The 12,840-nt window shown below is 43.0% G+C and overlaps 1 protein-coding gene across 5 annotated transcripts in view; it reads right to left on the bottom strand.

The window, feature by feature from the left end:
• The window catches only part of LOC115167974 (basement membrane-specific heparan sulfate proteoglycan core protein), a 157,801-nt gene that overhangs the window by 21,975 nt on the left and 122,986 nt on the right, over positions 1-12,840 (bottom strand). For 4 of the 5 annotated variants that reach the window (XM_029722772.1, XM_029722776.1, XM_029722777.1 and 1 more), the window contains 10 exons: positions 8,494-8,636; positions 8,164-8,241; positions 5,849-5,984; positions 5,448-5,608; positions 5,105-5,240; positions 4,525-4,668; positions 2,875-3,009; positions 2,534-2,715; positions 2,043-2,238; positions 1,594-1,773 (listed from right to left, as the gene is read on the bottom strand). In XM_029722772.1, coding sequence (XP_029578632.1) covers positions 1,594-1,773; positions 2,043-2,238; positions 2,534-2,715; positions 2,875-3,009; positions 4,525-4,668; positions 5,105-5,240; positions 5,448-5,608; positions 5,849-5,984; positions 8,164-8,241; positions 8,494-8,636 — 1,491 coding nt within the window. The remainder of the gene's footprint in view (positions 1-1,593; positions 1,774-2,042; positions 2,239-2,533; positions 2,716-2,874; positions 3,010-4,524; positions 4,669-5,104; positions 5,241-5,447; positions 5,609-5,848; positions 5,985-8,163; positions 8,242-8,493; positions 8,637-12,840) is intronic. The other variant, XM_029722774.1, reaches the window with a different exon arrangement.

Genomic DNA, 12,840 nt, shown 5'->3' with positions numbered 1-12,840 from the left:
TCATATACACTAGTGGACCAGTTCCTTATTACCAATTTGTGTATCGATCTTTCAGTTTACTCATGTTCATATCTATACATACACTACCATTCAAAAGTTTGGGGTCACTTAGAAATGTCCTTGTTTTGAAAGAAAAGCACATTTTTTGTCCTTTAAAATAACATCAAATTGATCAGAAATACAGTGCAGACATTGTTAACGTTCTAAATTACTATTGTAGCTGGAAACGGCAGATGGAATATGGAATATCTACATAGGCGTACAGAGGCCGTTATCAGCAACCATCACTCCTGTGTTCCAATGGCAAGTTGTGTTAGCTAATCCAAATTGGTCATTTTAAAAGGCTAATTGATCATTAGAAAACCCTTTTGCAATTATGTTAGCACAGCTGAAAACTGAAATGAAGGCTATTCCATGCGAGAAATTGCCAAGAAACTGAAGATCTCGTACAACGCTGTGTACTACTCCCTTCACAGAACAGGACAAACTGGCTCTAACCAGAAGAGAAAGAGGAGTGGGAGGCCCCGGTGCACAACTGAGCAAGAGGACTACATTAGAGTGTCTAGTTTGAGAAACAAAGTCCTCAACTGGTAGCTTCATTAAATAGTACCCGCAAAACACCAGTGTCAATGTCAACGGTGAAGAGGCGATTCCGGTATGCTGGCCTTCTAGGCAGAGTTCCTCTGTCCAGTGTCTGTGTTCTTTTGCCCATCTTTATCTTTTCTTTTTATTGGCCAGTCTGTGATATGGCTTTTTCTTTGCAATGTTGAGACTGGTGTTTTGCAGGTACTATTTAATGAAGCTGCCAGTTGAGGACTTGTGAGGCATATGTTTCTCAAAATAGACACTATAATGTACTTGTCCTCTTGCTCAGTTGTGCACTGGGGCCTCCACTCCTCTTTCTATTCTGGTTAGAGCCAGTTTGCGCTGTTCTGTGAAGGGAGTAGTACACAGCATTGTACAAGATCTTCAGTTTCTTGGCAATTTCTCGCATGGAATAGCCTTCATTTCTCAGAACAAGAATAGACTGACGAGTTTCAGAAGAAAGGTCTTTGTTTCTGGCCATTTTGAGCCTGTAATCGAACCCACAAATGCTGATGCTCCAGATACTCAATCTAATCTAAAGGACAGTTTTATTGCTTCCTTAATCAGGACAACAGTTTTCAGCTATGCTAACATAATTGCAAAAAGGTTTTCTAATGATCAATTAGCCTTTTAAAATGCTAAACTTGGATTAGCTAACACAACGTGCCATTGGAACACAGGAGTGACGGTTGCTGATAACGGGCCTCTGTACGCCTATGTAGATATTCCATTAAACATCAGCCGTTTCCAGCTACAATAGTAATTTACAACATTAACAATGTCTACCCTGTACTTTTGATCAATTTGATGTTATTTTAATGGACAACAAATGGACATTAAACAAGGACATTTCTAAGTGACCCCAGACTTTTGAAAGGTTGTGTAAGTGTATCCATATTTATCTCCATAGTGTGTCTGTACAGACTGGGAACTTGCTTTCAATGATGAAACCAATCTATCACTCATGATTAGCTGGCCAGACCAGCGGGCACAGATTTTGAGACTCACTCTCCACGTCCAGCATGATGGTGACTTCGGTGGTGCCCATGTTGTTGGTGGCGTTACAGATGTACTCTCCAGCGTCTGCCCGGCCAACACTGGGCAGGATCAGCGTGTTGTCCACTACCTTATGTCTCCAGGGGAGAGGGGCACGCAGCTTAGACCACGTGATCTTAGGGACAGGGAAGCCTGAAGAGTTGATTTTGAAAACACAATGAATATCAGCGTGTGAAAAGGACTTGTACAGTCAATTATTTGTCATGCCAATTCTATGCTCTTAGCAAAGATGAGGTGACTATAAAATCAATTTCCTCTCAGCTCTCCTTTGGATAATATCATTTTACTTAAAAGTATTCTCTGTACTAACAAGTATCAGTACAAACAATACAACAAGTATTCTCTTCTCAGTTCTCTTTGCTATAGTACTCATTTGTGTAATTTAAAGGTGGATTAGTTACCGTGAGCGTCGCATCTCAGTGTGGTGCTCTGTCCCTCCACCACCACCATGAGGGGATCGGGCACAGAGGCACGGGGCGTGACGGGCACCTGGGCAGCCCCCTCCACGATCACCTCCACCCTGGTCTCTGTGGTGCCCTCGTCGTTGCGGGCTGTGCACACGTAGGTACCACTGTCCTCTGGACGGGCCACTAGGACCTGCAGAAGGGGAACACCGTTACCGGGTCTGCCCAGCGTAGAATAAATAGCACACCCTGTCATTTAGTTCAGCGCGAAAATGAATGATATCCAAATACTAGGGCAGGTTACCCAGACACAGATTAAGCCTAGTCTTACACCAAGAAGCACTTTTAATTGAGTTCCTAGGATTAAACTTTATCTGGGTTTAGGAAAACAGCCTTTAATCTTCCATGTACAGCACAAAAGCTCAGTAACAATGACTTGGAGGTTTCATAGGAAGTTGAGGATCAGGAACACAAATGCAGTATACTACCTGCATGATGGCATTGGACTCCATGGGCACAGGGCTGCTAAGCATGGTGTTGCGGGCGCTGTCCAGTCTGTGCCATGTGACAGATGGGCGTGGCTCCCCGGAAGCCTGGCACTCCAGGTTAATGGGTTCACCCATCCTGACTCGCACGGGCCCCTGAGGGGTGACGGTCGCTACAGGAGACTCTGGAAGGAAGGATGACATCATCAGGACGAACAACCATTTGGTCACTCTGTTGCCACGGCAATTACTAAGGGGGTCGTAACAGAGGGCAGATGCTCACAGTGAACCACATCAGAAACATCAACACCATATGTGTGTGTGTGTGTCTGTGTGTGCCATACCTCTGATGATCAGAGAGACGATACTCTGGGTGATTCCAAACAGGTTGGTAGCCACACAGTTGTAGGTGCCCTGGTTGCTAGGGCGGGCGTCAGCGATGGTGATGACAGTGCCGTAATGGCCAACCTTCACATTGTCTACAGAATTAAAGGTTTCATGTGGAATCTTTTAGTCTGTCAAGTACATCTCTGACAAGCAGCAACTTTGTGTGTTTGATTAAAAACATAGCTAAATATGAAGGAAATGTAACTGGATACCAACTATATTATAGTACTATATATTACTGTAGATATTGCAGGTAGTTTGCTTGTGTGTATAATGACATGATTCTGACATCTGAAATGAATATTACTAAATGCAGTGGTGTAAGGTACTTAAGTAAAAATACATTAAAGTACCACTTAAGTAGTTTGTTGGGGTATCTGTACTTTTTATAAGTTTGCAACTTTTACTTCACTACATTCCTAAAGAAAATAATGTACTTTTTACTCCATGCATTTTCCCTGACACCCAAAAGTATTCGTTATACAGTATTTTGAATGCTTAGCAGGACAGGAAAATTGTCCAATACATCCCTGGTCATCCCTACTGCCTTTGATCTTGCGGACTCACTAAATGGAAAGAGGGATACCTAGTCGGTTGTACAACTGAATGCATTCAACTGAAATGTATCTTCCGCATTTAACCCAATCCCTCTGAATCAGAGAGGTGCGGGGTGCTGCCATAATCGACATCCATGTCTTAGGCGCCGGGGAACAGTGGGTTAACTGCCTTGCTCAAGGGCAGAACAACAGATTTTTACCTTGTAAAAAGCTCAGAGATTCGATCCAGCAACCTTTCGGGTTACTGGCCCAATGCTCTAACCACTAGGCCACATGCTTCATTTGTAAATTATGTCTTGCTATCCGTAAATTAAAAAAAACATGAAAATTGCGCAGTCTGGTTTGCTTAATATGAGCAATTTTGATACTTAAGTGTATTTTGCAATTTCATTTACTTTTGATACTTAAGTATATTTAAAACCAAATACTTTTAGACTTTTACTCAAGTAGTATTTTTCTGGGTGACTTTTACTTTTACTTTTACTTGAATCCTTTTCTACTAAGGTATCTTTACTTTTACCCAAGTATGAAAATTGGGTACTTTTTCCACCACTGACTAAATGCCTTTCTGCAAAAGTCGTATGGAATTGGGGCCTCCCGAGTGGCGCAGCAGTCTAAGCAGTGCTTGAAGTGTCACTAAAGACCCAGGTTCGATCCCAGGCTGTGTTGCAGCCGGCCGCGACCGGGAGACCCATGAGAGGCGGCGCAGGGGATGTCCTTGTCCCATCACGCTCTAGTGACTCCTTGTGGCAGGCCGGGCGCACGCACGCTGACTTCGGTCGCCAGCTGTACGACAGTACGGTGTTTCCTCCGACACATTGGTGCGGCTGGCTTCCGGGTTAAGTGAGCAGGGTGTCAAGAAGCAGTGTGGCTTGGCAGGGTCGTGTTTCGGAGGACGCACGGCTCTCGACCTTCGCCTCTCCTGAGTCCGTACCGGAGTTGCAGCGATTGGACAAGACTAACTACCAATTGGGGAGAAAAGGGGTAAAAGTAAAAAAAAAAAAGAAAAAAAAAGTAAAGGCTTATTGAACTGAATGGGAGGGGCCTCACCAGGAAGGGGCTGGTTGTTGGATAGTTTCCACTCCAGCCGTATGGGCTCTGCTCCACCGTTGACTCTGCACTTGAAGCTGGCTGACTCTCCCTGTCGCAACGCTGCACTGTGGGGCTCAATGGAGATGATGGGGGTCTGTAGACCTACTCCAGGAAACACATACCATTACAACAGGACAACATTTCCTCTACTCACTCCAGTTCACTTTGGTTCTAATCCTACAACATTTACCAGACTACTGTAAGTACCAGATCATGATACTATAGTTCTAGAGCCTCCACGGGAAGCAAATACAGAACATGAGAAACTAGAAACCCAGGAAGGTTTGAACCAGGATGCGATCACAGTGTGGAATAGAAAAACATACTCTCTGAGGTCACTTTAGGGAGGGTTGGAAAACAAACAACTGGAAAAGTACCACCGTACCTGACGAAAGGCCACTAAATAAAGTTCTCTAGAAAAACAGAAACTGTATATGCCTCTGGTTGCGTCACCGTCATCCCTGGTGATATCAGTGGGGAGGATAGTTTCATTGTTAAGTCAGTGTACTGTCACAGAGAGAATGGCTTAGTGACTTACGAGAGGAGGTGGCAGTGACTGAGACAGAGACTGAGGCCTGACGGATAGGAGTACCAGGCCCTCTCTCCACAAGACAGATATACTTCCCAGAGTCATCTGGACTGGCAGAGAGGATACGCAGCTTGGTGCCCAGAACCTATACACACACACACACACACACACACACACACACACACACACACACACACACACACACACACACACACACACACACACACACACACACACACACACACACACACACACACACACACACACACACAGTACATATGAGTGACTATTCAGCTGAAATAAACAGAACAAATCTTTATGACATTAACAATTAGCTTGTGTGTATTCCAACCTGGTGATTGGCAGACAGGCGTCCACTTTCCCTCCTCCAGGTGACAGCAGGTGGGGGGTTACCAGGGACAAAACAGTTGAGGTCCAGGCTCTGTCCCTCCTGGACCTCTGCTATGGAGGGCTGGATGGTGATGGCTGATGAGATGGTGTCTCCTCCGATTGCTACACAGCAACAAACGCAGGATACAGACATTTACTAAAGTTATATTACTGTCAACACACAGCAGTACTCCTCAGGGGTAGGTTGACCTGGGTCGTGTCCAGTAGGGCGAAAACGTTTTGAAACAGAATGAATCAGTACTATCTGAACTTGTCCACTAAAATACAGCAGTTTTTATATATTGTTGCACAGCATTTTAAAATGTGTACCCTACTGAAAACGATCCAAGTGCGACCTCTCACCTCTATTGACGGTGACCTCGATGCGAGCCTCTGAGGATCCGATGGAGTTGGTGCCCACACACAAGTAGGTGCCAGAGTCAGACGACTTGATGTTAGGGATTAGCAAGGTGCCAATGTCTGTGCGCTCCATACTGGCCTAGAGAGGACATGGCAACGAGCAAGAAGAGGGATAAAGACTATGTCACAATGGCCTTAGACACGAAGGACTACTGTGGTATGAACTACATGACAATGATAATGTCTCTACCCAAATCCAATAGACAAACACGATAAAGACACAGTAGATGACTTACCTTTGGAGAAACACCTACTCTATAAACATTGGATTTCACAGACCACAAATGGTGCAAACAACAGACATACTTGACATGATTTTTAATCAATGAGGCAATACCAACAAAATCACATAGCAGGTGGATCTTCAGCATATATATATATATATATATATATATATATATTTATATATATATATATATATATATATATATATATATATATATATATATATACACATACATACACCATTGCTATATGGTTGTGCTTTGTAACAATGTTTGTGTTATGATAATCATTAAAAAGGCGTTTCAGGTATTGCTGTGCTTTGCATGAAAGAAAACAAAAATCAAACCAGTTGGTTGGTTGTTGAGAATAGTAATGTTAAGTTTCATCAACATTACTATGATGATTTTACAGTTAAAAATGTTGAATTGACAACAAATAATGATCACTATTGAAATAGTTACCAATGACATACAGTAGACATCTTTGACACTAGTTAGTAGTAGACTGCAGTAGGTATAGTAGTATGTTTTGTAGTCCATAGTAGTATGTTTTTGGATACTTTTGTACACTTAAAATAATCGTTGTTGAAATGATTCAGTACTATGTTGACAGGAATGGGAAACTGTTAGGGAATTAAGATATATGACATAGGCCTTTGAGCCAACGGTTTCATCACAGGCAATACAAAGCTTCTCTATCCATGTATGAAATCACTGGAAATGCATTACAGATGTTTACTAATACTTACAACATCCTCAACCCTATGCCTTCATTTCTAAATGAATCCCAATGTTCAACAACCAAACACAATGGTAAGACAGCGTGATCCTCTTTTCTAATGGGGAAATAATCAGTCTGTGTATGTCAAATTGAGTCCCTAAGCAACTACTTTACACTTAACTATAATGGACAGTGGGGTGGACCTTGTCAATATTTAAAACCTTATAAAACATCAGCGTGTAAAATGGACCAGTGTTATGGCTGAGAATACACAGTAGTACACCTAAAGAGAATTTAATGGGGTGTGTCTAGAGACAATTTAAAGGGGTGTTTCTAGATGGAGAATTTAATGGGGTGTCTAGGTAGAGAATTTAAAGGGGTGTTTCTAGATGGAGAATTTAATGGGGTGTTTCTAGATGGAGAATTTAATGGGGTGTCTAGGTAGAGAATTTAAAGGGGTGTTTCTAGATGGAGAATTTAATGGGGTGTCTAGGTAGAGAATTGAAAGGGGTGTGTCAGGGCTGGGCTGGGTGGATTACAGTATCTGGGAGGTGGTGGTGGTGGTGTGGCATCCATCCGTGGACAAAGCTGCTTAGCTCCGGCCTAGTCAACCGTGAGGGCCAGGCTAAAGTGAGCAGAGGCCGTGGCGGGCCCGGCTCAATGTGTGTCTGAACCCATTCACAAGTTTTCAAAGCAAGCCATTTGCGAGAGCACACAGAATTTCTGCGTGGCCGCACGTCAGAGCCCGAGTCCCCCTGGGAAAAGCTGACACAACGCTGAAGCTCTCTGAGGCAGAACAAAGCCCAGGGCCTCGGGTGGCAGAAGAGACACGAGGTACGGAGGGACTAACCCAAAGCCCCTCGGGGTGAGGGGGGGGGGGGGGGGGCAGGACCTGGCACGAGGAAGCAATGTCCCAAATACCTAGCTATGCCCTGGGGCCTGGGCGTGTACATAGAGGAATACTAATAATAATATGAACAGAATGGAGGGGATCAATGGTTTGTTTAGGACAAACAAATGTCAGGGATGATATGATCATGTGGACAAATTTGAAAATGGAGGACGATGGATGGATGTAACACTTATAAGACAAAAACGACAACTAAACCATGACATACATATCATGGAGGCTTTGTGAGAAGCTATTTGCTTGTAGTGAATGAATGGTGGTTACCGTGTGTGATGATGAATCAAAGAAACGTTTGACCATGCTTTTAGTAGACAGTGTGTTGAAGCAAGGTCAGTAGAGAACAACAGGTGGGAAGTAAGAGATGAGACAGACAGACATAGAGACAGAGGACAGATGGACAGACCTGCAGCTCCTCAATACGTCTCTGTAACACATCGAGACTGTTGCTTTTAAACTGTTGGAAACCGTGAGAAGGAATGGCCTGAGCAAAACGTCAAGAAAAAAGGGTGGGAATAAAAAAAGGGAAGAAGGAAACACAAGAAGGAAAAAACAATAACGATTTGTCAAAATACTATACACCAGAATTCACTTTTTCACCAACACAACCCACAGTGAGATACCAGCACCAGATATTATATACAATACATAATAGTTACTCTTCAGATCAGGATATATCCCAACCACATCCTGAGTCCCAGGCAGAAAGTATCAGGTAGAAAGGACCTGTGTTTACCTGCGGGGAGAGTTGTCCTTCCTGTTTCTTCCAGGTGAGTCCTGGGCTGGGCCTGCCTCCAGCCCTGCAGTACAGCCTCAGAGTCTCCCCCTCATTGATGTCCACCCTCTGGGGGCTCACCTGCACGTGGGGCAGGCTGGCACCTGAAGCATTCAAGCACGCAGGAAGGAAACAGGAGATGACCAAATGAGTACCCAACAAGACTGGTAGACAATATGGGTCGGATTCAGAGTATTCTCAAGTAACAATACCACCCTATGAACCTGTGACATTGGCCTGCTGTTGATGTTGAGACCCACTGTGTATGTAGGGCAGGGGTTCCCAAACTTTTTTGCTTCCTGACCCAAAACATACACACAAAGACAAAGTAAAAAGTAGATTCATAATCTCTTCTTCAAAACATTCAACTGAATGTAGATTTGAGTATGGTCTTTAGTGACCAATTTTAAGAAATTGACTGTATAATTATGAAATTAGTTGTGCATGGTTTTTTTCTGGATCAAAATGGGGCTTAGATGGTGAGCGTGAGATATGGTGCAGAAATGGGCTGAATTCTGTCTGGGCCCTGGGAAAGACAATTTGAGGCGCTCATCTTGGCAGCGGAGAGACAATTGTGCAGTTTTAAAGCTAATTTCCTGTAAATCTACACATTTTGCCATGGAGCTGAAAGAACATTTTGCAATTTTAAAGCCAATTTCCTGCAGTTTTATACATTTTGCCATGGAGCTGGGAGAGAATTTTTCAGTTTTAAGCTAATTTCCTGCCATTCTACACATTCTGGCATGACTAATGCTGTGTTGTTATGCTCAAACATTATAACAAAATCAATGGGGGACTGATTGTCTAGCTTTTATTTTGGTGACTGTAAATTCTAAAAGATTGTAGGCTATTATTAAAAAATATATACAGTACCTGTCAAAAGTTTGGACACACTGACTCATTCAAGGTTTTTTTAATGTTTTTTTTTTACTATTTTCTACATTGTAGAATAATAGAGAAGACATCGAAACTATGAAATAACACATATGGAGTCATGTAGTAACCCAAAAAGTGTTAAACAAATCTAAATATATTTTAGATTCTTCAAAGTAGCCACCCTTTGCCTTGATGACAGCTTTGCACACTTGGCAATCTCTCAACCAGCTTCACCTGGAATGCTTTTCCAACAGTCTTGAAGGAGTTCCCACATATGCTGAGCACTTGTTGGCTAGTTTTCCTTCACTCTGCTGTCCAACTCATCCCAAACCCTTTCAATTGGGTTCAGGTCAACATCACCGAAAGAGTCAATGGCGCCAAGGAGATGGCTGCCGTTTTACGATCCCGTAACCAATTGTGCTATTGTGTATGTTTTTTCGCGTTATTTGTAAGTTATTTTGTACATAATGTTTTTGCCACTGTGTCTTATGACCGAAAAGAGCTTCTAGATATCAGGACAGCGATTACTCACCCCATACTGGAGGAATACTTTTTCTTCAACGAGTCAGACGGGAAGAATTTACTTCAGACGCCTGACAAGGTCCTCGTAATTCGCAGGAGAAAGAGACAGAGATATCGTGGACGAAGATCCGGGTGCCTTGTTAGGATCCGTCACTGAGAGGGTAATCTACCTTTACCATCGGTCCTATTAGCCAACGTACAATCAATCGATAATTAAATAGACAAACTAATATCACGTAGATCCTACCAACGGGACATTAAAAACTGTAATATCTTATGTTTCACCGAGTCGTGGCTGAACGACGACATGAATAACATACAGCGGGTGGGTTTTAATCTTTTTCGGCAGGATAGAACAGCGGCCTCTGGTAAGACAAGGGGTGTCGGTCTATGTATATTTGTAAACAACAGCTGTTGCACGAAATTTAAGGAAGTCTCAAGATTTAGCTCGCCTGAGGTACAGTATCTCACGATAAGCTGTAGACCACACTATTTACCAAGAGAGTTTTCATTTGCATTTTTCATAGTTGTCTACATACCACCACAAACCGATGCTGGCACTAAGACCGCACTCAATGAGCTGTATACAGCCATAAGTAAACAGGACTTTAATGGGGACTTTAATGCAGGAAAACTCAAATCCGTTTAACCAAATTTCTACTAGCATGTTAAATGCCTTTACTCCACACACAGATGTGTACAAAGCTCATTTGGCAAATCTGACCAAAATTATATCCTCCTGATTCCTGCTTACAAACAAAAACTAAAGCAGGAAGCACCAGTGACTCTCAGGGGTGCGTGCTCAGTCCCCTCAGTCCCTTTTCAGTCAATCAAATTGAATCAATTAAATGGATTTACAAAGCCCTTCTTATATCAGCTGATGTCACAAAGTGCTGTACAGAAACCCAGCCTAAAACCCCAAACAGCAAGCGATGCAGGTGTAGAAGCATGACTACATGGCCAGGCACTACTCCAACACCATCATTACGTTTGCCAATGACACAACAGTGGTAGGCCTGATCACCGACAACGACGAGACAGCCTATACGGAGGAGGTGAGAGACCTGGCCGTGTGGTGCAAGGACAACAACCTCTCCCTCAACGTGATCAAGACAAAGGAGATGATTGTGGACTACAGGAAAAAGAGGACCAAACATGCCCCCATTCTCATCGACAGGGCTGTAGTGGAGCAGGTTGAGAGCTTGGTGTCCACATCACCAACGAACTAACATGGTCCAAGCACACCAAGACAGTCTTGAAGAGGGCACGACAAAACCTATTCCCCCTCAGGAGACTGAAAGAATTTGGCATGGGTCCTCAGATCCTCAAAAGGTTCTACAACTGCAACATCGAGAGCATCCTGACTAGTTGCATCACTGCCTGGTACGGCAACTGTTTCGGCCTCCGACCGCAAGGCACTACAGAGGGTAGTGCGTATGGCCCAATACATCACTGGGGCCAAGCTACCTCTATACCAGGCTGTCAGAGGCAGGCCCTAAAAACTGTATATACCCCCTGTATATATGTTTATTATTATTTTTCCATCTATTTATCATCTCTTTTTTCTATATATTTTTTTACAGTTTTTATATATTTTGTTTATATTTTATTTTTGTGTATTTTTATATACACCACCATTCAAAAGTTTGGCGTCACTTACAAATGTCCTTGTTTTTCATGAAAACATACATGAAATTAGTTGCAAAATGAATAGGAAATATAGTCAAGACATTGACAAGGTTATAATTAAAGATTTTTAATTGAAATAATAATTGTGTCCTTCAAACTTTTCTTTCGTCAAAGAATCCACCATTTGCAGCAATTACAGACTTGCAGACCTTTGGCATTCAGGTTGTCAATTTGTTGAGGTAATCTGAAGAGATTTCACCCCATGCTTCCTGAAGTACCTCCCACAAGTTGGATTGGCGTGATGGGTACTTCTTAAGTACCATACGGTCAAGCTGCTCCCACAACAGCTCAGTAGGGTTGGGATCCGGTGACTGTGCTGGCCACTCCATTATAGACAGAATACCAGCTGACTGCTTCTTCCCTAAATAGTTCTTGCATAGTTTGGAGATGTGCTTTGGGTCTTTGTCCTGTTGTACGAGGAAATAGGCTCCAATTAAGCGCCGTCCACAGGGCATGGCGTTGCAAAATGGAGTGATAGCCTTCCTTCTTCAAGATCCCTTTTACCATGTACAAATACTTTACCACCACTTTACCACCACCAAAGCACCCCAGACCATCGCATTGCCTCCACCATGCTTGACAGACGGCGTCAAGCACTCCTCCAGCATCTTTACATTTTTTCAGCCTTTTTCTTTGCGATCCGAACACCTCAAACTTAGAGTCGCCTGTCCATAACACTTTTTTACAATCTTCCTCTGTCCAGTGTCTGTGTTCTTTTGCCCATCTTAATCTTTTATTTTTATTGGCCAGTCTGAGATATGGCTTTTTCTTTGCAACTCTGCCTAGAAGGCCAGCATCCCGGAGTAGCCTCTTCACTGTTGACGTTGAGACTGGTGTTTTGCAAGTACTATTTAATGAAGCTGCCAGTTGAGGACTTCTGAGGCGTCTGTTTCTCAAACTAGACACTCTAATGTACTTGTCCTCTTGCTCAGTTGTGCACCGGGTCCTCCCACTCCTCTTTCTATTCTGGTTAGAGCCAGTTTGCACTGTTCTGTGAAGGGAGTAGTACACAGCATTGTAAGAATTCTTCAGTTTCTTGACAATTTCTCGCATGGAATAGCCTTCATTTCAAAGAACAAGAATAGACTGACGAGTTTCAGAAGAAAGGTCTTTGTTTCTGGCCATTTTGAGCCTGTAATTGAACCCACAAATGCTGATGCTCCAGATACTCAACTAGTCTAAAGAATGACAGTTTTAATTGCTTCTTTAAATCAGCACAAC

The sequence above is a fragment of the Salmo trutta genome, chromosome 30, assembly GCF_901001165.1.
Source record: "Salmo trutta chromosome 30, fSalTru1.1, whole genome shotgun sequence".
In the NCBI taxonomy this organism is placed as follows: Eukaryota; Metazoa; Chordata; class Actinopteri; order Salmoniformes; family Salmonidae; genus Salmo; species Salmo trutta.
This window is presented reverse-complemented; position numbering and strand designations above follow the sequence as displayed.